At 37.3% G+C, this 25442-nt stretch overlaps 2 protein-coding genes across 11 annotated transcripts in view; one reads left to right on the top strand and one right to left on the bottom strand.

Moving 5' to 3' along the window:
• Positions 1–25442, top strand: part of VPS13B (vacuolar protein sorting 13 homolog B) — an 805800-nt gene that overhangs the window by 256759 nt on the left and 523599 nt on the right. The window lies entirely within an intron of this gene.
• Positions 12673–14991, bottom strand: LOC308629967 (kinetochore-associated protein NSL1 homolog). The gene has a single exon (XM_081258380.1). It carries the CDS (start codon positions 14977–14979, stop codon positions 14134–14136), a length of 846 nt encoding a protein of 281 aa, XP_081114506.1. The 5' UTR covers positions 14980–14991; the 3' UTR covers positions 12673–14133.

A 25442-nucleotide genomic window follows, 5' to 3' on the forward strand; every position in this document is an offset into this window, starting at 1 on the left:
TGCATGGAATATCTTTTTCCATCCCCTTACTTTCAATCTGTATGTGTCTCTAGGTCTGAAGTGGGTCTCTTGTAGACAGCATATATATCGGTCTTGTTTTTGTATCCATTCAGCCACTCTGTGTCTTTTGGTGGGAGCATTTAGTGCATTTACATTTAAGGTAATTATTGATATGTATGTTCCTATTCCCATTTCCTTAATTGCTTTGGGTTCGTTATTGTAGGTATATTCCTCCTGTTGTGTTTCTTGCCTAGAGAAGTTCCTTTAGCATTTGTTGTAAAGCTGGTTTGGTGGTGCTGAACTCTCTCAGCTTTTGCTTGTCTGTAAACGTTTTAATTTCTCCGTCAAATCTGAATGAGATCCTTGCTGGGTAGAGTAATCTTGGTTGCAGGTTTCTCTCCTTCATCACTTTAATTATGTCCTGCCACTCCCTTCGCTTGTAGAGTTTCTGCTGAGAGATCAGCTGTTAACCTGATGGGGATTCCCTTGTGTGTTATTTGTTGTTTTTCCCTTGCTGCTTTTAATATGATTTCTTTGTGTTTAATTTTTGACAGTTTGATTAATATGTGTCTTGGTGTATTTCTCCTTGGATTTATTCTGTATGGGACTCTCTGTGACTCCTGGACTTGATTCACTATTTCCTTTCCCATATTAGGGAAGTTTTCAACTATAATCTCTTCAAATATTTTCTCAGTCCCTTTCTTTTTCTCTTCTTCTTCTGGAACCCCTATAATTCGAATGTTGGTGCATTTAATGTTGTCCCAGAGGTCTCTGAGACTGTCCTCTGTTCTTTTCATTCTTTTTTCTTTATTTTGCTCTGCAGCAGTTATTTCCACTATTTTATCTTCCACCTCACTTATCCGTTCTTCTGCCTCAGTTATTCTGCTATTGATCCCATCTAGAGTATTTTTCATTTCATTTATTGTGTTTTGAATCGATGCTTGATTCATCTTTAGTTCTTCTAGGTCCTTGTTAACTGTTTCTTGCATTTTGTCTATTCTATTTCCAAGATTATGGATCTTGGAAATAGAATCTTGGATCAGCTTTACTATCATTATTCTGAATTCTTTTTCAGGTAGACTGCCTATTACCTCTTCATTTGTTAGGTCTGGTAGGTTTTTATCTTGCTCCTTCTCCTGCTGTGTGTTTTTCTGTCTTCTCATTTTGCTTCTGTTACTGTGTTTGGGGTCTCCTTTTTGCAGGCTGCAGATTCGTAGTTCCCGTTGTTTTTGGTGTCTGTCCCCAGTGGCTAAGGTTGTTTCAGTAGGTTGTGTAGGCTTCCTGGTGGGGGGGGACTAGTGCCTGTGTTCTGGTGGTTGAGGCTCGATCTTGTCTTTCTGGTGGACAGGTCCACGTCTGGTGGTGTGTTTTGGGGTGCCTATGGCCTTATTATGTTTTTAGGTAGCCTCTCTGCTAATGGGTGGGGTTGTGTTCCTCCCTTGCTAGTTGCTTGGCATAGGGTGACCAGCACTGTAGCTTGCTGGTCGTTGACTGAAGCTGGGTGCTGGTGTTGAGATGGAGATCTCTGGGAGATTTTTGCTGCTTGATATTATGTGGAGCTGGGAGGTCTCTTTTGGACCCTTGTCCTGAAGTTGGCTCTCCCACTTCAGAGGCACAGCACTGACTCCTGGCTGCAGCACCAAGAGCCTTTCATCCTCCCGGCTCAGAATAACAGGGAGAAAAAGTAGAAAGAAAGAATTAGTAGAAGAAAGAAAGAGAGAGGGATAGAAAGGAAGAAGGGAAGAAAGGAAGGACGGAAGAAAGAAAGAAAGGAGGGAGGGAGGGAGGAAGGATGGAAAGAAAGAAGGAAAGAAAGGAGGGAGGAAAGCAAAAGGAAGAGTGAATGGAAGAAGGGAGGGAGGGAGGAAGGAAAGAATGAAAGAAAGACAGGAGGGAGGGAGGGAGGAAGGAAAGAAAAGGAAAGTGGAAAGAAGATGGGTGGGAGGGAGGGAGGAAAGAAAAAGTAAGAAGGAAAGGAGGAGCGGAGGGAGGGAGGAAGGGAAGGTAGGAAAAAAAGAAAGAGCAGGTAAAGTAGAATAAAGTATGAAATATAGTAGCGTTATTAAAATTAAAAAGTAATTATTGAAAAAAAAGGACCGATAGAACCCTGGGACATATGGTGGAAGCAAAGCTATACAGAGAGAATCTTACACAGAAGATTACAGATACATATTCACAAAAAGAGAGCAGGGGGAAAAATCAAAAATCTTGCTCTCCAAGTCCACCTCCTCAATTTGGGATAATTCGTTGTAAAAAGAGGAAAAGGGCGAGAAGTCTGAAATCTTGCTCTCTAAGTCCACCTCCTTAATTTGGGAAAATTCATTGTAAAAAGAGGAAAAGGGGGGAAAGTCTTAAATCTTGTCCTCAAAGTCCACTTCCTCAATTTGGGATGATTCGCTGTCCATTCATGCACTCCACAGACGCAGGGCGCATCAAATGGACCGTGGAGCTTTAATCCGCTGCCTCCGAGGCTGCACAGAGAGATTTCCCTGTCTCTGCTCTCACAGCTCCCAGGTCTCAGCCTTGGACCTGGCCCCGCCTCTGCGCGTAGGTCGCCGGAGGGCGTCCGTTCTTCGCTCAGACAGGATGGGTTTAAAGGAGCCGCTGATTCGGGGGCTCTGGCTCACTCAGGCAGAGGGGAGGGAGGGGCGCGCAGTGTGGGGCGGGCCTGCGGCGGCAGAGGCCGGCGTGACATTGCAGCAGCCCGTGGCGCTCCGTGCGGTTTCCCGGGAAAGCCGTCCCCGGGTCCTGGGACCCCGGCAGTGGCGGGGTGCACAGGCCCCCCGGAAGGCGGGGCGGACAGTGACCCGCGCTCGCACACAGGCCCGGCGGCGGCGGCAGTGGCGGCAGCGGCGGCGGCGGCCCCGCCCCCGGCCCCAGCGTCCCACGCCCGTCTCCGAGGTCCGCGCCTTACCCGCGGCTCGCGCCTGTCTCCGGCGCTTCCACAAGCAGCCCTCTTAATGCCCTCTCCTCGGGCACCAGGAAACAAAAGGGAAAAAAGTCTCTTGCCTCTTCGGCAGCTCCAGACCCTTTCCCCAGACTCCCTCCGGGCTAGCCGTGGTGCACTAACCCCTTCAGGCTCTCTTCCTGCCGCCAACCCCAGTCCTCTCCCTGTGCTCCGACTGAAAGCCGATACCCGAGCCTCAGCTCCCAGCCCCGCCCGCCCCGGCGGCCTAGCAGACAAGCCTCTCGGGCTGGTGTGTGCCTGAGGGCACCGGTCCTCTGTGCCAGAATCTCTCCGCTTTGCCCTCCGCACCCCTGTTGCTGTGCTCTCCTCCGCTACTCCGAAGCTTTCCCCCTCCGCCACCTGCAGTCTCCGCCCGCGAAGGGGCTTGTAGTGTGTGGAAACCTTCCCTCCTTCACGGCTCCCTCCCACTGGTGCAGGTCCTGTCCCTATCCTATTGTCTCTGTTTATTCTTTTTTTTCTTTTGCCCTACCCAGGTATGTGGGGAGTTTCTTGCCTTTTGGGGGGTCTGAGGTCTTCTGTCAGCGTTCAGTAGGTGTTCTGTAGGAGTTGTTCCACGTGTAGATGAATTTCTGATGTATCTGTGGGGAGGAAGGTGATCTCCGCGTCTTACTCTTCCGCCATCTTCCTCCGGGGTCTCGACCATTTCTTTTTCCTGTAAAAAGCTAAAAAAATGTTTAATCTGTTCTGTTATCACACTTATATCAGATGAGCTTTTTACTCATTTCCAGTGCCGAGTTGGAGAATTTTAAATTTGCATTTGAATAGCATTTATAGTTTCACTTTACTTCCAAATAACATTTTTTTGCTTAGTAAGCTTATGGACCATTTATTTAACTCCTACCATACAAGAAATGTGATATGAGATATCCAAAGGATTAAAACTTAGTCATAATAAATAATTAATTTTATTCGATCTCATTTCTATCTCTTTGCAACACAAGGGGTTTCTAGACTTTGTAGGACCTCTTTTGTATATGCAGGAAAGAAGGTGAGACTTTTGTGTTCTTAGCGTTGCTGATCAAAGTGTAAATTCCTAGGAAGGCTTTTTTTGTCTTCTGCGATGCAATTATTATTGGAAGCCAAACAGGCTTTTCTCAAGTGTTAGAGAACACAATAATATCAGTCTGTGTCCAAAGACTGTGTGCTCCTTTAGTTGTATCATTTTGATGAGAGCCCTAATTCTTGGTTTCCTTGCTTTTGTCTTTATCTATATATGACTCTGTTCTTTTTTTAGAGCTCTTTGTTATTGACTGCTCTTTACTAATAGTGTGGAACAAAATAGCCATCTTTTTTTTTTGTGAGATACTTGAGATCTCTACATCGCTAAAATATATAGGTACTCTATTAAAATGTATTCAGTTATTATTAGTAAGATCAAATTGAATTGTTAGATTTAGGGTTTCACTAGATCACTACTGTTTTCTGAGATTTGGGAGACCCAACACTATGCTGATGTTCTTTATGTTGTACTGGATGTATAAATGTAAATTTGCATATTAAACAAGTCTAAATCATAAGAGAACATCAGAGGAAAATAGAAGTGAATTTTAAATTTCAGGATTGGTCATGGTTTTTTGGTCACATCAGTCTAATGTGAACAGTGATTGCAGTGTTTAAACTGAAATATTAGTATTAACCAATTTTCTTTTAGATTTATTTTGCTTATGAGATTGAGAGCATGAGCATGCCCATTTAACTGTTGAATCGGGAATTTAATATGAATGCAATCCACATGTCAGTGGCAAAGATTTGTGTGTTTTTACTGGAAGTGGGAAGCCTTATGCAAGGGCTTAGTTATTGCAAGAGTCCTGCTTTGGTTCCTGTTCACTTTTGTTATCTGCATTTACAAAGGGAGTTGAAGAAATTGGAATGGATTCAAAGAAAAGGAATAATTATTACTATTATGATAGTAGTGAGAACATGTGGGAATCGGGCAGCAATGGTTCTTAAATATTTTTGCCTTAATTCATTGACAGTTCACACTGATGTATGTTATCCTCTGCACCTTATACTTACTCATAAAGGTCATTAGCATGACCATACAAATAATGTTTTATCAGAAAATTATAGAACAGAATCAGAGTGTGAATTACGGTCCTTTGGGAAATTAGTGTTGGAGTGTGAATTTGACCTGCTTTCATGTCAGTTCCCTAGACTACACAGGTATGCATTATTTGATTTGGTCCCTCTCCTTTCCTACTCATTTTCTTGGTAGAGACAGTTTCAGACCTGAAAAAGTGGTCGTTCTCTCCAGGTCCTGATGACAGTTCTGAGAAAGCTTTAATGCCTGGTACTTAATAGTTGTCTAAGAAATATTTAATGAGGGAGCTCTTAGGCAAGTAACTTCAATCCAGAACAGAATGTACGTTTCAAGTTTCACTGGGATTAATTTCTGTCCATTCTGGCAGTCTCAGACTAGTTAAAGTCCACTGTGAAGAGTCTGTAGCATGGTCAACAAGAGAGTGTAAAGATTTATTCAAGCTCAGGTTATTCGACTTAAAGATACTTGTTTTGAAGATCAGCATCCAACATGGTTTAATTATTGTCTTGAGAGCCTAATACTACTAGCATTGACAGGGATCACCAACGTAGAGGGTGAGTGCACAGGCTTGGCTTCATTCCTGTTGAGCGAAGGAGAAAGGAGTGTAGGTGGATGTGTTTAATGGGTGTATTTTCACTTACGTGTATGCCAAAAACTGTCCCTTTCTCTTTCTTTTTCCCATTCATACTTAACATGTCTTTCTTGACTCCATCACTGTACATACAGAGATGAGATCTCTTAGTTATGGTATCCTCAGAGAGTGTAGAGTTTGAACAGTAGCTCTTAAGTTGGCAATTTTCATCTCTACAAAGGATAGAGGGAAGGAAACTAACAACTATTGAACATTTATTATTATCACCATTACTGAACATTTGTGATTATGACTGTTATGCATTATGCTTGGTGCTTTTGTCTCACGTCTTTTGAAAATCAAAATAGCCCAATGAAGAAAGAATTATTTGCTTCATTTTTACATGGAAAAAACAAGGTTTAGGGAGACAAAGACACATAGTTAATAAGTGGCAGAACCAGGATTTGAACCAATGTGTTCATATCTCCAAAGCTCTCTACTGTCTATGAAACTGTCTCAAATCAGGTATCTGAATGATTGGAAATGGGTGTAATAATTAAGTATATCTGTATAACTATAAGCACAGTTAAAAACGGAGACAGGTTACGAGGTGCGCTTGAAGCCTACCGCTCTACTCTCTTTTCCCCAAAGGTTGTAGTTCTAAATAATCAGCTTGTGTTCCAATTAATCTTTATTGTACTCTGATGCAAATTTTGCCTTTATTTGACTTGCAACCTGCTTTATAGAGTTAGTGATTTATTGAATATCTTGGAAGCAAGTCCTTGACAGGCAGTATTTTAAGGTGAAATTGCTGCGTGAGGATTTTGTTAACCTGACATTTTGTGGTTTCGCCTCATAAAACTGGAAAAGGACTCCCAGCATGGAATGTTAATGGGGTGAAGTAATGAATGCAGGCTGGGATACCAGCAACTAGGCATGAGCAATCCTATAGTTCATACTCCATGATTCTTGGGGGAGGTCTTTGCAGACGGTAGCTTTACTAAAAGATAAAAGCGGTAAGAGATCTTTTTAACTCAGCAGTTGATCAGACTCTTTCTGAAATTTAGGCTTAGAAGCCAAGCAGTGGAATGAACATGGGAAAGTAATTAAAGTTAAGCAAGTGCAATCTCTCATGATAATTTTCACTTTCTCAAACTATTGAAGTAAATAATTATTGAGTACCTATTTCCTCTAACCAAATATTAGCCTTTTTATTCCATTCAGCTTTCAAGTACTGCCTATTTCACTTGTATATCCCAATCTGTCAATAAGGTAACTAATTTAATTTTAGTGTTGTGCAGATATTATTTCACAGGACAAAGTGATATATAATGTTTTCTTATCCATTTAATTTTATTTTAAAACGTGTGCTCTGCAGAGCCCAAGATTTCTTAAGAGTTGCCATTGGGTGAGGCTCTGGACCTTTATTTCTAGATTCCATAAAAGCAATTCTGCTTTTTTCTGATTAATTTGTTGGACTACTATGTAAGATTTTGTTTGAGTAAAGGATTCTTCTGCTAAGAAAGTTTTAAAGTCTCATGTCTTAAAATATATTTTCAAAGTTTTTGTGATCGAACTTCAAGTGATACAGCACAAGTTACATGTAGATTACCTTGAATCCTTTATTCTAAAGAAGCTAAATGATTGTTTACAGGTTGAGGGGAATTTTTGAGACTTGTTACTTTAATATAATCAGTTTTGTAAGATTATCTTTAGTTGCAGAGATTATAAATGGTTTTTAAAATAATTGTTTTTTTATATTTTGATACTTTTAATTTAAAGGGCTTTTTCCTCCACTGGATAAGCTATTAAGATGTCTTTTACATAAAATCTGAGGTTTTAGTGACCATCCTCATTTTCATTTAGGTCCTGAACATGAAAACTGGTATTGCTATTCTCAAAAGCCTAATGACATATTTTAATCTATGCTCTTGTTTACTGTTTATTCAGTTGGTCAACAGGTCTTAAGGTTTTTTTCCTTTAAGATTCTTTCAGATTTATCCCTTTTTATTCTTACTTCCCATACTTTAAAACTAGATTGGCAGCATTAATCACAGAATAGTTTGGATAGTTTGTTCTCTTTCTAATTTTGCTTCTTTCATTCATTCTATATAAATTGTCAATTGATTTTATTTATTGTCAGTTGGGTTTTTCACGTGTGAAACCTCACAGTGATTCCCTATTGTGATTCTTTCAGGTGAAATCCAGTATTTCAACCTTTGCAACTGCTCATGTATTATCTAACTTAGTAAAACAAACCAGTTTAATTTTATGCCTCATTTGTTCCTCAAAATATTACTCTCTAGGATAAAAGGTATTGACACTTCAGTCTACTTCTCAAAGGCAGTTTTGTAAAATTTATTACTAAGAACAACCTTAGCAGAGTAATTCTAATCTGTGTATATTTATGGCTTAGGTTAAAATCTCAATCAACATAAATCTGGTATCTCAGGGGAAATTTATGATTGAGTTCTCTTAAGAGCATTATATTACATGACTGACAAGGACACTAAGCAAGATGCTAGTTCCTTGTAGAGAAAAGATCACTTTTGGTAGGATACAGGTGTATCAACTTTCAAGTATCAGCTAGTTTTTCTGGGGTGGCTTTTATACAAGTGCCTTTCAATTCTTATGATACTTTTTATGTTATCCCTCTGTACCTACCTTCCAAATAGTTAAATTACGCATTCTTTTCAAGGTTTTACTATTTCAAAGAAAATAACATTTTCTTTCTTTGGAATTTTCCCCTTCATTAAATTGTTTATTTGTTGCCCATATGCAATGGCTTATGGGGACTGTTCTTCCATGTTCCCATAGTTGTACTTTAATGATTGGTTTACTTATCTTTGCCATTAATTTTATTGAAAAAAAATCTTAATCATCACTTTTCCTTCTCATCTATTCTCTACTGGATTCCCTTCTACGCATCTGTGTGTATCATACCTGGAAGAATTAAGAACATAATGACTCAAATAATTTTCTGTCTTTTATGGTTCAGGTGGGGAACCGAGGTTGAAAAGGCTTACATGTTCTGGCATATACAACAAGTACTCAGTATATATATTGAGTGAATAAACTAGTGTCATTCACATTTAATGTTTGAAATGTATATCTTGTTTCCAGCTAGCTTCTAAACTTCATGAGAGCAAAGACTATGTATTCTCTTGTATGTGAATATTTCCAATTGTCGAGTAAATAAATAGTTTATGAAAAACTTAAGTAACTTGGAATAAGGCAGAATTTCTTTCTACCCAATTGGTTAAAAGTAAATTAGGGGCTTCCCTGGTGGCGCAGTGGTTGAGAGTCCGTCTGCCGATGCAGGGGACACGGGTTCATGCCCCAGTCTGGGAAGATCCCACATACTGCGGAGCGGCTAGGCCCGTGAGCCATGGCCGCTGAGCCTGTGCGTCTGGAGCCTGTGCTCCGCAATAGGAGAGGCCACAACAGTGAGAGGCCCACATACCGCAAAAAAAAAAAAAAAAAAAGTAAATTAGTCTGTGAAAGTAATTTTGCTCAAAATGGAAGTTGACAGTTTGACAACCAAGATATTACTTGTAAGAGTTGAAAAGGAACTTGAGAAATTCAAATTTTCTAATATGAAATAAAATCTTATTAGTGGACATCTAGAAAATATAATACAGTTAACTTGTATACAGATAAACACCTAAGGTTTCACTCTCTTCTTTGGCCAGAATCTTATAGGTTACAAAGAGAAGAACGAGTAGGATAAAACTAAGCTGCTTTTAGCCATGTGTTAGTTTAAGATGCTTAAAAAAGAAGACTCAAATGGATGCATGTTAGAAATTCATCTATTTCAAAAGGGTTGTTTTGGTGAAAATAGATGGAGAGACTGATTTCATGAGCACCCAGATTTAAAACTATATGATGCAGTAATTAAGTATTTTCATGGGCTCCTCCCATATTTGTAATTAAATTTCATGTATTTATTTGTCTCTTACAAATGTATCATTTATCACACTTAATTTATACCCTATTTCATCAATTCCAAGGTCCATTTCCGCCCCCCCCAGATTTTAACATTTCTAAAATAAGTGGCCTTTTATTATTACTCTTGTCCTCAGTTGAAGTCTAGTTCTTATAGAGGGAGTTCGTGTTTGCTTCTTCCAGTCATCTCAGACACCATCAACCTGAGACCACTTTACATTAAATTATCTCTTAGATGGTGTTTGGACTTCACTGTTAGTATGAACTCAGAATGCCTTAACTGTGTGAATATTGTGTTGTTTAAATTTTCTGGGGAGATTTTGTCCCCCACCCTTCACCCAGGGTAAAGCCTATTTCATGAGTTTTGTTGCTTTTCCTATAAAGTAGGAGGATTTATTTCTCCTAAATCTTACACAAAGGTGTACCCCTGGGGTGTTCCAGCTCTACGCACATATGAAACAATAGTGTGTCATAATTGGTGGTGTCTTTGATAAGAAGAAATACAACATTATAATCAACATAATTGGGTAAAAATGGTAGCAGTGTGAAATTGAGTCAGCCCAATTCAATTTGAATTTTGAAGTTTATTAATGACTAAAAATTAAAATATTATTAAAGAATAGTGATTTTTATTTGGGATTTCTCTTTCAAGATGAAAATTGAACTAGTGGAGCATTTAGCCTTAATGTATTAACTATATCCATAGCTGCAAAAAGTAATATTTTCTCAAAAATTTGAAATAGCTCATACTTTGCAGACAGGTTTCTCTTTAGTAGTTTTAATATATTTTTTTTACAGTCTTAATTTTTTAAAAAATTCTAAGAACGATTGCCTTGAAAATGAGAAACTTCTGCTAATTTAAATTAACATTATGTCTGTGCTAGATAGACAAACAGTACTTTTCTCCCCCCAATCCCCGCCGTGGAACTAAAACTTCTTTCACTCAGTGTGATTGGGTCAGCTTAGGCCACATGCCTACCTTTTAACCAGTAATAATTGCCATGGAATGCCATGTGTTGGTCAGCTTTAGTTCAGGCTTTATTTATTTATTTATGGCCGCATCGGGTCTTAGTTGGCAGCATGTGGGATCTTTTGTTGTGGTGTGCGGGCTCTTCGTTGCAGTGCACAGGCTTCTCTCTAGTTGTGACGCATGGGCTCCAGAGCGTGTGGGCTCATGTAGTTGTGGCGCTCAGTATTTGCGGCATGCGGGCTTAGTTGCCCCATGGCGTGTGGGATCTTAGTTCCTGGATGAGAGATCGAACCGGCGTTCGCTGCCTTACAAGACTGATTCTTAACCACTGGACCACCAGGGAAGTCCCAGTTCAGGTTCTTAAAAACCCATCAAGGGAGATGGGATTGCCATGACAAGCTTGAACCTAGAGTGGAGATAGCACTCAATTCCGGGTTCTTGCATAAAGTTTGGGATTCTATTCAGAAGGAAGAAGAGGAGGGTGACTGTTGGAGAGGCACCAACAGCATCCTCTTTAGGACTTTATTACTTAGATAAATCCTTTGTTTCACTCCCTTAAATGTCTTTGAAGAAATTACCATCTTCCAGATGATACTAAAAGCTCTTAATTGGTATGGACTTTTGTTGTGTGTCTCCTGCTATGGTATAATATCAGTACTGAACCTTTCTACTTTGATTTTGTTGATCCTAATAAATGTTGAGCTTCACATATTATAAATTAAAAGGGAGTTGATATAAATATGTTTTAAAGATAAGCTGATAAATTTATATCATCTCTAATAGCAATAGATCCTTTCAGATTTTCTCAACTTAATATGAAAAAGCCATATTGAGCTTCTTAAAAAACTTGGTGCTTCGACTGTTTTAAGTAGTGTCTTACTTAATCTTTTCTTAAAATGTCAGGTTAACAAAATCCTTGCACAGCAATTTCATCTTAAAAATGTCTGTCATAGACTTTGTTCTAAATATTCAATAAATCACTAACTCTATAAAGCAGGGTACAAGTCAAATAAAGGCAAAAAATTGCATCGGAGCACAGTCAAGATTAATTAGAACACAAATGAGAAGCAAGATGCTAGATAGAGATAAGGTGGTCAGCACACATGGGATAGGATGTAAGCAGGACAGACCACACTGCCTGTATCCTGTATCCTGTGGCATGCAGTGTTTGTATGTTTTTTTCTCTCCTGCACCCTAACAGATTGATAATTTACTATCTATATTTAACATGTCTTACGAATTCTATGTTTCATAAGCTTCTTGCTTTCTCACACACAGATATATAAGAGTTCTACTTATATCTCATAAGATATTTTAAAATATACTGTCTGTGGTTAACATTTCTTACGAGTTTTATACATCTTGTTTTTCTAGACTTACACTGTAATTGAATATTCTCAAGCAATACATAAAGTGCACCTTGCAGAAATTCTTTATCAGTCAAGGTTTAATCAGAGAAGCAGACCACTAGGAGATGCACATTTGAGAGATTTATTATGAAGCGTTCTCCATACTCAGTTGTGGGAGTTGTTTAAGCAGTCTGGAAGTTGTTTCTTCTATGTTTGGTGCTGTTACCCAAAGTCATCAAGGCAGAAAGTCAAGAAGGGAAGGTTGACATGAAGTAAAGGGAAGCCAGGACAAATGGGAACCTGTGAGGATTAGTGGAAACTGTGACCTCTCACTGTTTCGTACTTTGATGATATAGGTATGATATAGGTGTCTTGTGAGAGAATATTATATCCTTCATCACGTAGCTCACCACAAATAATGCTCCTGGCCCAGGAGTAAGTCAGAGAAGTTGAAGGAGAAGTTTTGGCAAAAGTTGGTGCTGCTTATGGGGCCGGCTGCTACCTGTGCCAAATAGGCGAGCCAGCAGATAAGCAGAGACATGCATGGACAGCAGTATCACCTCATGAGTGTGAAACATACATGGCTGCCACTTCACTTCCACGTTTCAGATCTTGCTGAAAATATCTTTTGTAGCCAACATTAACTTTTAGCTATCTAGAGAAGAGAATTTTAAGAAATGGCTCACCATTGTATATGCCTAGGAGTAAATACCCTCCTTTGAGAAGTTTAGCTCAGGATGATTTCTAAGTTTTCATTCAGTTTGGCTGTTCTTTGGATTATAGGACTTTTCTACTTGTGAAGTATGATCTTACCAGTTTTTTTTTCTTTGTACGTTATTTTAATAAAAAACACACTGCTGTGTACAAATATACAGATCTCAAGTTGTAACATTCAAATACAGAATGCGATAAAGTAGCTTTGTAAGTTTTCTTCACTGAGACAGATTTTCTGTCACATTTAGACTTTTATGATTATTAAGACATAATGAACAAGAGAAGTATGGATTTTCCAGCCTCATGATTAGTAAATTCCTCTGCAAAGGAATGAAGGTATTCAGTCATTAATAGGGAAACAGCTGGCAAATTAGATGACCCTGCCTACATTGTATTAATGTAAGAGACACAATAAGAGATAAAAAACTGCAGTTAATGTTAGAAGTATAGGCAATATAGCTTTCTCAGACTTCTACCAATGATTATATACTTGATATATAAACATTCTTAAATGTAAAATAGTTCAGTATGATTGCATCTATATTTGTTCCACAATGACAATTTGTTTAATGGATTAATCTGATATATATTTTTTTGATCTGGAGTCATTTACAAAGAAATAATGAGAAATCCTGAAAAGAAACTATTAGTTCCAAGTCAAATTATGTTTAAAAGTTAAGAGATCTATGGGGGCTTCCCTGGTGGCTCAGTGGTTGAGAGTCCGCCCGGCGATGCAGGGGACGCGGGCCCGCGCCCCGGTCTGGGAGGATCCCACACGCCACGGAGCGGCTGGGCCCGCGAGCCGCGGCCGCTGGGCCTGCGCGTCCGGAGCCCGCGCTCCGCAACGGGAGAGGCTGCAACAGTGAGAGGCCCCCGTACAGCAAAAAAAAAAAAAAAAAAAGTTAAGAGATCTATGGAAAACAGAAGTGTGGGTAAGAAACATTGGCTACGTGCCAATTTTTATTTCTAAGAGAAATTTTTACACAAATAATCATCTTCTTTATCTTATAAAACAAAACCAAAAAATCCTAAAATTAATCCCACAAATCCAAATTAGCAGAACTTAGAGTAACAAAGTCAGAGCCAGTCTTGTCACCTGAACGCTAATTTGATAAATCAAACTGCTTTGCAGGGGTAGGGGAGGACTGCATCTGCTCCTGTGCAGAACTGATGATGACTTTCAGCCCTTAAATAACGACAACTGTCACACAGCTCTTTTTTTAAAAGAAAGATGTATATCCAGGAAACCCAATGGAATATGTTACTTCTGAAATTCCATAAAAGCTGTAAGGCAGCCAAGTGTTGATGGCATTCAAGGACAGTAAAAGCTTGCACTCTTAATGACCACTGACAGGCTTTGTGCCAATATTCAAACAATACGCTTTTCACTGACTATCAATGCAAAGGTGAGGAAAGAAATACAATATTACATCATACCCCAGCACAGAGCTACTATATTTGTATAAAAGAATCACTACTTATCTGTTGTTTTAAATGAAGTCCTGTCCAGGCATTAAGCTGGAATCTAAATGTTGATAGTGCCTAATCTCAACTCCCAAGATAAACAAAAAGAGTTTATGTGTCAAGACTGATTCTCTTTGGCCGCAGTGGATACCATTTTCTCTGGGGGCAGTCTTTAGTTCGCTTTCTTCTCAGTACCAAGTCAGTGTCTTTCCTAGCAGATGTCTCTGCTGGTGTGGTTTCTATTTGTGCGATAAAGCTCTCAGGTTTAACATCTGGTTTCCTACAACAACCGGAAAACACTTCTTGGTGGACTCTCTGGAGCTGGATAACAGGCTGCATCTTTAAAACTTGGGAAAATCCATCTCCTTGTTCAATTAATGCAGGCAAGGACTTCATGGCTTCACTGATCTCCTTAGCTATTGTTTCTCCTCTGCATTTCAAATTTTCCATACGAGGGGCTGGATCAGGGTCATGTTTTAGGTCCAATGAATGTACAACAGGGTGGTATTGCTTCAGAATTTCTTGTTTTGCTTTTATGATTCTGATGACACATTCAAGGATCTTTCTGGGATACTGCTTACGTTTTGTGGCTATATCGACTATGATTTCATCAAACTGGTCTTCAAGGACTTTGATATCAGAATCCATAAAGTAATTGGCTGAAGCTTCCTGCCATGCTTGCCCATTAATGCTGACATTCTCTTGCACAGCTGATTCAAAAGTCCACTGCGCATCTTGCAGCACGGGCTCCCGAATCTCCTCTGGCAGCGCGTCCCCCAGCTTTTGTACAAAGCGGCCGCACAGTTCTAGCATTTCCGTCACGGCCCGCTTCGAGGTGCAGCGCACCCAGAAGTCTTTTCGGGAGGTGGCAAGATCCGAGGCCCCATCGTCTGTCCCGGCCACTCTCTCCACGTCGCGCGAAGCAGAAAGCGCCACCGACTCACGAGCCCCCTCCATTTTTCCAACTTGAATTGTCGATCTTACCAGTTTTTATGTGAAACATATTGAGTGAAATTTTCAATCTTTTGGCGTTTTTTGAGCATTCTAAACCCTATATTTTAGTTAGGGGCATATTGTTTTAAACATCATTCATTTCAATAAATACTACTTAAGCAGCTACTGTAATTAGATTCTATACTATTAGATTCTATACTATTAGTAAAATGAATGACTAATTTTGAAAAAATACATTTTTAAGGGATTCTGGAGGGACAGTGTAACCTATGTATCTTGCTTGACAAAATCACCTTAAGGAATGCTGATCAAAATTTTATGTCTACATTTTTTGCCTTGACATCCAATGTATGTTGTTAGTGGTTCAAGAAAATTCATCTGCATTAAGGGGAAAAACCCTGTTAGTTCCAGATTATAAATAAAATGGGTCTTTTTGCAGTGTTACTGCCAATTTTGGTTTTGAAACAACTTATTTCTTTTTGAGCCATCAGCTATGGTGGATTATATTAAATTTAACCACGAAGTTTTCTCAGTGATCTTTACCTTCCTTTTCTGTGCTATGACAATGTTTCCTTGGGAATTTCCCTAAAAAATGTCTTTCTTATCATTGTGACTGATCTAATAATGTACTGCAACAAAGAAAATCTATCAGTAAATAATTTACTAACCTTCAGTGTTCCTTTAGAACAAATTTTTTCTTTTTTTGACAGTGGCTCTTTGGACATATTGGACCAGGTATTTCTTTATTGCTGGGACTGTCTTGTGCACTTTAGGATGTTTTGCAGCATCCCTACTCTCTACAATCTAGGTACCAATCATACCTTCCAAGTTGTGACAACGAAAAATATTTTTTCAACTTTTTTCAGCATCTGTGTTTTATTCTGTAATTTATATTAACTCATTATAGAGATGCCTGTTTCAAAGTGTTTACCTAGGATTTTAGAAAGGAGTTTCAAATATGAACATATTATTTGGAGTAGTTATCTTGGAGCTACTATTTCAAAATGTAACTGTGCTGGAATTGTATAAAGGTTAAGTACCCTATATCAAAACCTTTTGATCACACATATAATATTAAACAATGACAGTATTGTCTTCATTGTTATATTATTATGGCCATTCATAGAGAATATACAGTACTAGTCAGGGGCCAGTGATGGAGTTTGTGTATGTTTAACCAATTTTTTATTTGAAGGATGGGACTTGGGAAGAGAAAGGAGAATTAAATCTTGGGAATTTAATCGAGTACTGAGTAAACAGAATCAGAGAACAGGATTTATCTTTCTTAACATCACTTAAGATACTTGTTTCTTGCCCCTGGACACAAGCTCCTGCATTAGTTCTCCTTTGGTCATTTCCTCTTTCTTCCCTTACTCCTACCCTCAGTCTGAATTAATTGTATCTCCTAAGTGGTCCCTCCTTTATCCCTTCATTTTTAATATCCAAGTATTAGCACCTGTATTTTAATTTTTGATTGTCTCTTACCTTTTAAGTTGTGGGAAAGTGGAGTGCTAGGTTGAAAAGTGAAGGCATTAGAAGGAAATCATAGTGATACAAGGTTCTACCTTACGTTAATGATCCTAGTCATTATCTTTAAATAGAATGGAAACCATCAATATCTTGTCTTTTAATGGCTTTTAAGAGAATCTTAAAAAAAAAAGAAAGGGTTTTGGGGCTGGGGCCTCACTTCCCCTCCTCCCCCCCTCCCTTGGTCCCCTATCCCTGGAGCGCTTTGTTAAAAAATAATAGTAAAAAATTAAAAAAAAAAAAGAATCTCCAAGTTCCCATGGTAATTGACTAAAAGCCACTAGTCAGAAATTTCTTTTTTTCCCCTTGTCTTAAGAAGCAGTTTAGGACTAGTTTAGTCCTTTATTGAATTATAGTATTAGATGGAGTTCAATCTCTTAAAGAAAATTCATATTATTCATGGTAAGGATAGTTCCTTCACTTTTCAGCTTAAAGCATTAAAAATGCTTTCCTTCAGTTTCTTTAATCATAGATAATTTTATTGCACATCCATTGAACTTCCTCTAATTTTTGTATCCTTTTCAGAATAAAGATAGATGCTACCATTAAACTCTTATTTGTCTGGTTTGGGACAGAAGGTAATAAGGCCTACAGAAGAAAAATTAACTTAAGTGAAAAGTGTTGACAATTTACTTAGCTGTTTTTGTTTGTTTGTTTACAGGACCATGGATTGGTGCTGTAAAGTGCTTAGAAAGCCTTACTTTGGGGATCAACTTTGTTCATTTTTTCCCCCTGTTTTATTGAGAAATATTTGACATACATCACTGTATAAGTTTAAGGAGTACAACATGATTTATCATGTGTTGTGAAATGATTACCACAATAGGATTTCAGCTGAACCTATTGTGGCAATCAACTTCGTTGATTTTATGCATTGCAAGCTAGTCATTTACCGTAGTAGCTACTACAGTGAGAGCTAAATAACAATAAAACTGTCAGACTATGTAGCAACATTATTTGAATCTTGCAGTTTATAGCTTTAGGGCAGCTAAGACTCTTTTATGAGGAACTTCTCTGTTTTAATAGACTATGTTCTCATTAGCGTACATGACACTACTAGTTATATGGGAGTAGCTGGAGAGCGTGCCCATCAGTTTCACACCAATCACCTTGGGGAACTTCAACTTCAGTGGAGTCCCAAACATGCCATTCACAGCTTCACCACCTCCAAATCCAGTGCAGATGCCCCACAGGTCACCACTAGGGCAAGTGAGAGTAAGTGCCAATCAGAAGAATCCCAGGGTATGTGATTTTCCAAAGTGATACAGTAAATAATTCCAGATCCAGTCCTCCAGAAGTCCATCCTGTATATACTTGGAAGCTGTGGTTGCCAGGAATTTGTACAGTTTTTGGTTTATGTCCTTGGACTGGTGTAGATCTTTGTCTCTCTTCGGCTGGGCCTTGATTAGGTGGTCACAGTGAATGGTGGATGGTATGGTACTTTTTGGTACCCCACTGCTGATGAACCATATGGGCCATGACATTCTGCCTGGCTATGCAGTTGGACTGCAGCCGTAGATATATCTTAACCAGCTCAGTCTCCTGGTTGACTGATCTCAGATTTCCATACACAATCTTCTTGAGAGGATCAGGAGCTGGTTCAGTCATTTGTAAATGGTGTTGATGTTTTTCTCTAGGAGGTCAGAGTGGATGTACTCACTGGTCTCAAATTGGCTCATGTCCCCCTTAGCCTATTGGCTGATGCCACATGGCAACAACTGCACACCCTAGGGCTTTCTGCACCTGGGTCACTAATAGGCATTATTTTGTGGAATGACAAGAGATGAGGTCATACCTTACAAAAAGATTTTTTTTAAATTTAAGTTTTCAAGTTCCAGGAAAATCTGTATTTGGACTTTAATTGAAACTTTATTGAACTTGTCTGTATTTTATCTTATGTTTATGTGAGTGAGTGTTTGGTTGTCTGTTTTATCATACCCTATGCATATAATTTTAATATATTTTATATCTTGTTTGTATTTTAATTCACTGGCTAGGACTTTCAGCATTGGAAGTGGTGGGTCAGCATCTTCTATTTCATGATTTTTTAAAAAAATCCTGATGTTTCCCCAATAAGTGTGATATATGACTATATTAAGCATGATGTGATACTAAATATATATCTTGCAGATATCTTAATAGGTTGAGAAATTTCTATTAAACTATATGTGCAGCCCTACAGCAAACCCATCTTAGTCATGAATTTTTAAAAATTTTTACTAAATGATAGTGTATTTCAAATTTTGTGAGAGGTAGCTAAAGCAGTGCTTAGAAATTTAATTTATACTCCCAAATAATTATACAAGCGGTCATGAAGAGTGTGTTTGTGTATAAAATAAATTGATAACAACTTAAAAATTTTTTTTCTGGAATATTTTATAAAAGATTGGAATGATCTTTAAAAGTTTTGTGGAATTTTCCTTAGAACTGTTCGGTCCTGCCCCACCCTCCCTCTTTTCTTCTCACCCATCTTACCTTCCCTCCCTCCTTCCTTTATTTTTTGTCTTCTTTTCTTTGTGCTTTTTCCTTTCTACCATTGTAGCCTCCCTTCCTCCTTTCCTTCCTCCTTTTTCCTCCTCTTCTTTGTTCTTTTAAAAATAGTTTTAAACTACTGTTTCAGTTCCTCTAGTAGGTTTAGGATATTCATATTTCCTACTTCCTGTTGAGTTAGTTTTGATAAGTTTATTTTTTCTAGGAGGCCACCTAGAAAGTTTTGCCCTATTTAACTTATCATTATTTCAAAATTGAACAATGGTTTATATGGGTAGAAAATTTTGCCTTGATACTTTCTTTTTTCATTTCAGAAGTTTGCTGTTAATCTAATTGTTAATCCATTTTAGGGAATATGTCTATTCTTTCTACTTCCTTTTGTATCTTTTGGTTACAGTTACTTTATGTAATTTATGTGTCTTTCAGCAACCTGGAAAATTTTCCACTGTTATTTCCTTGAATATTGCTCTCTCCCTCTTCTTGCTTTTTGAAACTTTGATAAAACATATGATAAAAAAATAACATATGCCGGATACTATTATTCTATCATTCTTGTCTCTGTACCCCTTTCATATTTTTAATCTCTTTTTAATTTGTGTTACATTCTGAGTAATTTCTTTTGGCATCTTTTTAGGTTCACTAATTATTTTTTTTATTTTTATAATCTGCTATTTAATTTACCAACTGTGTTTACAATTTCAGTGAATACAGTTTTTTAATAATTCATTTTGAACTTCTTTCAGCTCTCTAGTTTTTTTTATTGTAATTGGTTCTTAAATTTTGCATTCCATCTTTTAGTTCTTTAATTCAAACATTATTATACTATAATTTACATTTAATAATGCTGTTATGTAAAGTTTTTTCAGGTCTGTTTCTGCTGTTTTCTTTTGATCATAGATCATGATAGCTTATTTTCTCATTTTTGTAATTTTGAATTATTAGCCCATGTTTGATAGTGCATTATTTAAATGAGTATTTTGTAACCTGTGTTGAGCATGTATGTCTTCTAGCAGTTTTTGTTTATTTCTTACCAGATTTTGCCAATCCAATTCGTTTTTATTTTAATGTATTTGTGCTTTTTCTGGTTATGCAGATAATGTAAAGTTGATCCTCTAATTCACTGGGCTTTTAAAAAATTATGCCAGATTTTATTTTGCAGTGTATGTTTAGTAATATGTGTTGAAGGACCTTTATAATACTCTTAGTTTATAGGAATTCCCTTATAATTCCCCTTATTATTTTTTCCTATATATTTAGACATGCTAAAAGGTGTAACAGTTTATTTCACAAGAACATCCATAAACCATTCTTTCAATTGATAATGTAGTTAAAGCTCCCTCTATATTTTTCCTTTTTCTCATTTCCCTTCTCCAAACCAAGAGTTGGTCACTATCTTGAACCTGGCATTTATTGTTACTGTGCATATATTCATACTTTTGGTATGTTTATATGTGTGCATATTTCATTCAACAATACATATAGTATTCTTTTGCATAATATTAGCATTATATAAGTGGTATTGTAGTAGATTATAGAAATTGATATAAATTTCTCTTCTCCCTGTGACTCTTGCAAGTTGTCACACTGTATTCTGTCCATCTCTGATTTAGCTGGTGCATGTGATTTGCTGTGGCCAAAAGGACATTAGCAAACATGACAAAGAGATTTGAAAAACACTTGCATTTTGAAACTTGCCTTCCTGCTACATTTGGAACCCAGGCACCACCATGTGAACAAGTTTGAGCAAGAATATGAGATACCATGTTGAGGAGAGCCAAGGTGCTGTACCCTGCAGGCAATCAGCCTCTTTCTGACCTGGCAACTGACTGCGGATGTCAGAGTCAGCCTCAACTGAGATCAATCAAGGCTACCAGGAGGATCTTCCAGCTAGGGCCACCCCAAGTGGGTGACCTGCAGAATAAGAAGCCAAATAAATGTTAGTTGTTTTGGGGTGGTGTGTTACCTCGCAAAAGTTAGCTGCCACAGGTATCATTCCATTTGTATTCTTTCTCCAGCTTCATTTTATTACTCAATTTATGATGCATGTATCACAGCTGTGTAACTGTAGTTCATTCATTTTTCTCTGCTTATATTATTACATTATATGAATGTACCACAGTGTTTTCATTTTTTTAGTCATTATTTGTTGCCATTTAAAAAATTATTACAAATAATGCTCTCCTGAATATTCTTGTGCATGTCTCCTTGTTTACATGTGCAATAATTTCAATAATCTTTTAAGTTTTGGGTCTAATTTTTAAAACAAACCCTCAGTTTATAAGTTAGGAAATATTGTTCAGATCATGATATAACTTGCCCCTGTTCATTTCAGTAAGTTTGGATTGACTGAACTGATGTTATTGCCTCTACCAGATAATTGTCATTTTATCTTTATAATCTGCTGGCTGACTCTGGTCCAACTTGAACCATAATACCTCTGAAGTGCATGTCACAAGATTTAACTATGTGGTACTAAGATTAATTTTATGGCCTATGTGGTTTTTTTTCTCAGCTTTATATAATTAACAAATAAATGGTCTTATATTTTTAAGTTGCTAACAAAATAAACTCTGTTTCTAGCCCATGTTTAGCACATCACATTTCTGATTATAGATGAAATCAAGATTGCTAAATAAAGCGATCATGGAAATAAACTTTTTCAGATGACATACAAAAGTTATTTGTTTTACCTCTGCAATTCTAAACACCATGGATATAAATTAGATGATGCTATTTCCCCTGTGGAACCATTTAAAACAGCTCTCTATTCTAAAAGTCAAATATGGTGATTTTGATCAGAGAACTAGGCTTGGCATTAACATTTTAAAATTTGGTTTAAATGATGTAAGAATGGTCATATCATTTTATCTTCATTGAATAATAAAGTGCAATCGTGATCCATTACTTGTAGTGAGGAAGCGCCTTTGAAAGTATTTATTTTTCAGTTATTCACAGAATGATTTGAATGTTTTGTTTTTTATTTTATTTTATTATTATTATTTTTTTGCGGTACGCGGGCCTCTCACTGTTGTGGCCTCTCCCGTTGCGGAGCACAGGCTCTGGACGCACAGGCTCAGCGGCCATGGCTCACGGGTCTAGCCGCTTCGCAGCATGTGGGATCTCCCCGGACCGGGGCACGAACCCATGTCCCCAGCATCGGCAGGCGGACTCTCAACCACTGCGCCACCAGGGAAGCCCTGTTTTGTTTTTAAGTGTAAATTATTTTTATTTATCCTATAAATTTAGTGATAAAATGTTAGTATATAGTTTATATATTTGAAATGCAGACAAAGTTGAATTAGGGGAGTTTTTTCACAGCATGAAAACTTTCTGCCAAATGCCCATCTTTGAGTGTTACTTTGAGAAAATTTGCAACTCTCAGAAGGTTTCCAGTTTTTCATACCTAAAATAGACTATTTTCTGCCTCATGAAAAGGAAAATAGAAGTTTATTTTTAAGGGATGTGGGACGCTTTTCATATTTGAAAATAGCATGCTTTTTTATTTCTTCCTCTTACTACTTAGTCTAATAGTTCCTTGTTGGAGGTATAGCTCAGTAGCTCTTATAAATATATCCAGCACAAATCTAAAATCTATAGTGGAGAAAGCCAAATCTAGAACAATATGTATTACATGATTAAACTTGTCAGATAAAATATAGGATGTCAAGTTAAATTTGAACTTCAGGTAAACACCAGATAATGTTTGGTACATACTTATATGAAAAGAAATTCATTGTTCATTTGAAATTTAAATTTAGCTAGGCAGCCTGTATTTTTATTTGCTAGATCTGGCAGCCCTAAATATGATACAATTTTTATAAAAAATGTAATTGTAGATACATAGTTTACTATAATTCTAGAAAAGAGTCTTGAAGAATACATGACAGAATAGTAATGGTTGTTATTTCTGGTGACTGGAGGGGAGGAGGGAAGATTTTGAATTCTCTCTTTATACTCTGTATTGCTTTAATACATTGCATCATACATGTATTTTTAAAAACTTGTTTAACGAATTTTGATTGAAGGTGTAAAGATACAGTGGATTGCAAAACAGTTGATACTTACCTTCATAGAGCTTATAAGTTGGAAGGACAAGTAATCACACAAATAAATATAAAATTGAAATTGCAGTAGTCTCACAGAAGAAAGAATTATTAACGTTATGAGATTATACAGTAGGAAAATTGACTTGGTTTGGAAAATTAGTGAAAACTTTCTTGAAGTTTGAATTTAGCTGTGAATGAGTGTAGGCATTAACTAGGTGAAGAGACTAGATTTTCTTTTTCTTTTTTTTTTTTTAAAGACTATTCTCATTCTTTATTCAGAATGTCAAATCTGGGAAGACAGCTTATATGAGCTTTAGTGTAGTCCTGTTTCAGACTATGTTACTTTATCATTTCAATCCAGATCATGCAATTTTATATTTTCCACAATTAAAGATTATATGTATAAAAAAGTATCCATATAAAACATATGTATCCCCATATGCATACATAGTTGAATATATACACATATATATTATTGCTCATATATCTTTCAAATTTGTTAATAATAAGAATATTATCTTTTAGGATTTTTTTAAAACATCTTTATTGGAGTATTATTGCTTTACAATGGTGTGTTAGTTTCTGCTTTATAACAAAGTGAATCAGCTATACATATAAATATATCCCCATATCTCCTCCCTCTTGCGTCTCCCTCCCATCCTCCCTCTAGGTGGTCACAAAGCACCGAGCTGATCTCCCTGTGCTATGTGGCTGCTTCCCACTAGCTATCTATTCTACATCTGGTAGTGTATATATGTCCATGCCACTCTCTCTTACTTCGTCCAACTTACCCTTCCCCCTCCCCATGTCCTCAAGTCCATTCTCTACGTCTCTGTCTTTATTCCTGTGCTACCCCTAGGTTCGTCAGAACCTTTTTTTTTTCTTTTTTTTTTCAGATTCCATATATATGTGTTAGCATATGGTATTTGTTTTTCTCTTTCTGACTTACTTTACTCTGTATGACAGACTCTGTGTCCATCCACCTCACTACAAATAACTCAATTTCATTTATTTTTATGGCTGAGTAATATTCCATTGTATATATTCCATTGTATATATGTGCCACATCTTCTTTATCCATTCATCTGTCAGTGGACACTTAGGTTGCTTCCATGACCTGGCTGTTGTAAATAGAGCTGCAATGAACATTGTGGTACATGACTCTTTTTGAGTTATGGTTTTCTCAGGGTATATGCCCAGTAGTGGGATTGCTGGGTCGTATGGTAGTTCTATTTTTAGTTTTTTATGGAACCTCCATACTGTTCTTCATAGTGGCTGTATCAATTTACATTCCCACCCACAGTGCAAGAGGGTTCCTTTTTCTCCACACCCTCATTTATTGTAGATTTTTTGATGATGGCCATACTGACTGGTGTGAGGTGATACCTCATTGTAGTTTTGATTTGCATTTCTCTAATGATTAGTGATGTTGAACATCCTTTCATGTGTTTGTTGGCAATCTGTATATCTTCTTTGGAGAAATGTCTAGGTATTTTGCCCATTTTTGTTTTGGGATGTTTGTTTTTTTGATGTTGAGCTGCATGAGCTGCTTGTAAATTTTGGAGATTAATCCTTTGTCAGTTGCTTCATTTGCAAATATTTTCTCCCATTCTGAGGGTTGTCTTTTCGTCTTGTTTGTGGTTTCCTTTGCTGTGCCAAAGCTTTTAAGTTTCATTAGGTCCCATTTGTTTACTTTTGTTTTTATTTCCATTTCTCTAGGAGGTGGGTCAAAAAGGATCTTGCTGTGATTTACGTCATAGTGTTCTGCCTATGTTTTCCTCTAAGAGTTTATAGTGTCTGGCCTTACATTTAGGTCTTTAATCCGTTTTGAATTTATTTTTGTGTATGGTGTTAGGAAGTGTTCTAATTTCATTCTTTTATATGTAGCTGTCCAGTTTTCCTAGCACCACTTTTTGAAGAGGCTGTCTTTCCTCCATTGTATATTCTTGCCTCCCTTATCAAAAATAAGGTGACCATATGTGTGTTAGTTTATCTCTGAGATTTCTATCCTATTCCATTGATCTATCTTTCTGTTTTGTGCCAATAGTATACTGTCTTGATTACTGTAGCTTTGTAGTATAGTTAGAAGTCCGGGAGCCTGATTCCTCCAACTCTGTTTTTCTTTCTCAAGATTGCTTTGGCTATTCGGGATCTTTTGTGTTTCCATACAAATTGTGAAATATTTTGCTCTGGTTCTGTGGAAAATCACTTTTTTGAAAGTGATTGAACATATTTCCAAATAAGTCCTGGATTCCATATCCTTGAGGAAGCCTCCTTAAAAATTTGTGGCAGTTAAAACAATTATGAAAAACAAGAAAAGATCTTTGAAATGTACACTGTGTTATCATATAATATTATCTTTGATTTTATGTGACTGTGTTTTTCATTCTATTGAAAAAAAGT

Source organism: Mesoplodon bidens (genome assembly GCF_964165515.1).
Source record: "Mesoplodon bidens genome assembly, chromosome: 16".
In the NCBI taxonomy this organism is placed as follows: Eukaryota; Metazoa; Chordata; class Mammalia; order Artiodactyla; family Ziphiidae; genus Mesoplodon; species Mesoplodon bidens.

Excerpts from the sequence above, each read along its gene's own strand:
- LOC308629967 (XM_081258380.1), bottom strand. The coding sequence starts at position 14,979 with ATGGAGGGGGCTCGTGAGTCGGTGGCGCTTTCTGCTTCGCGCGACGTG.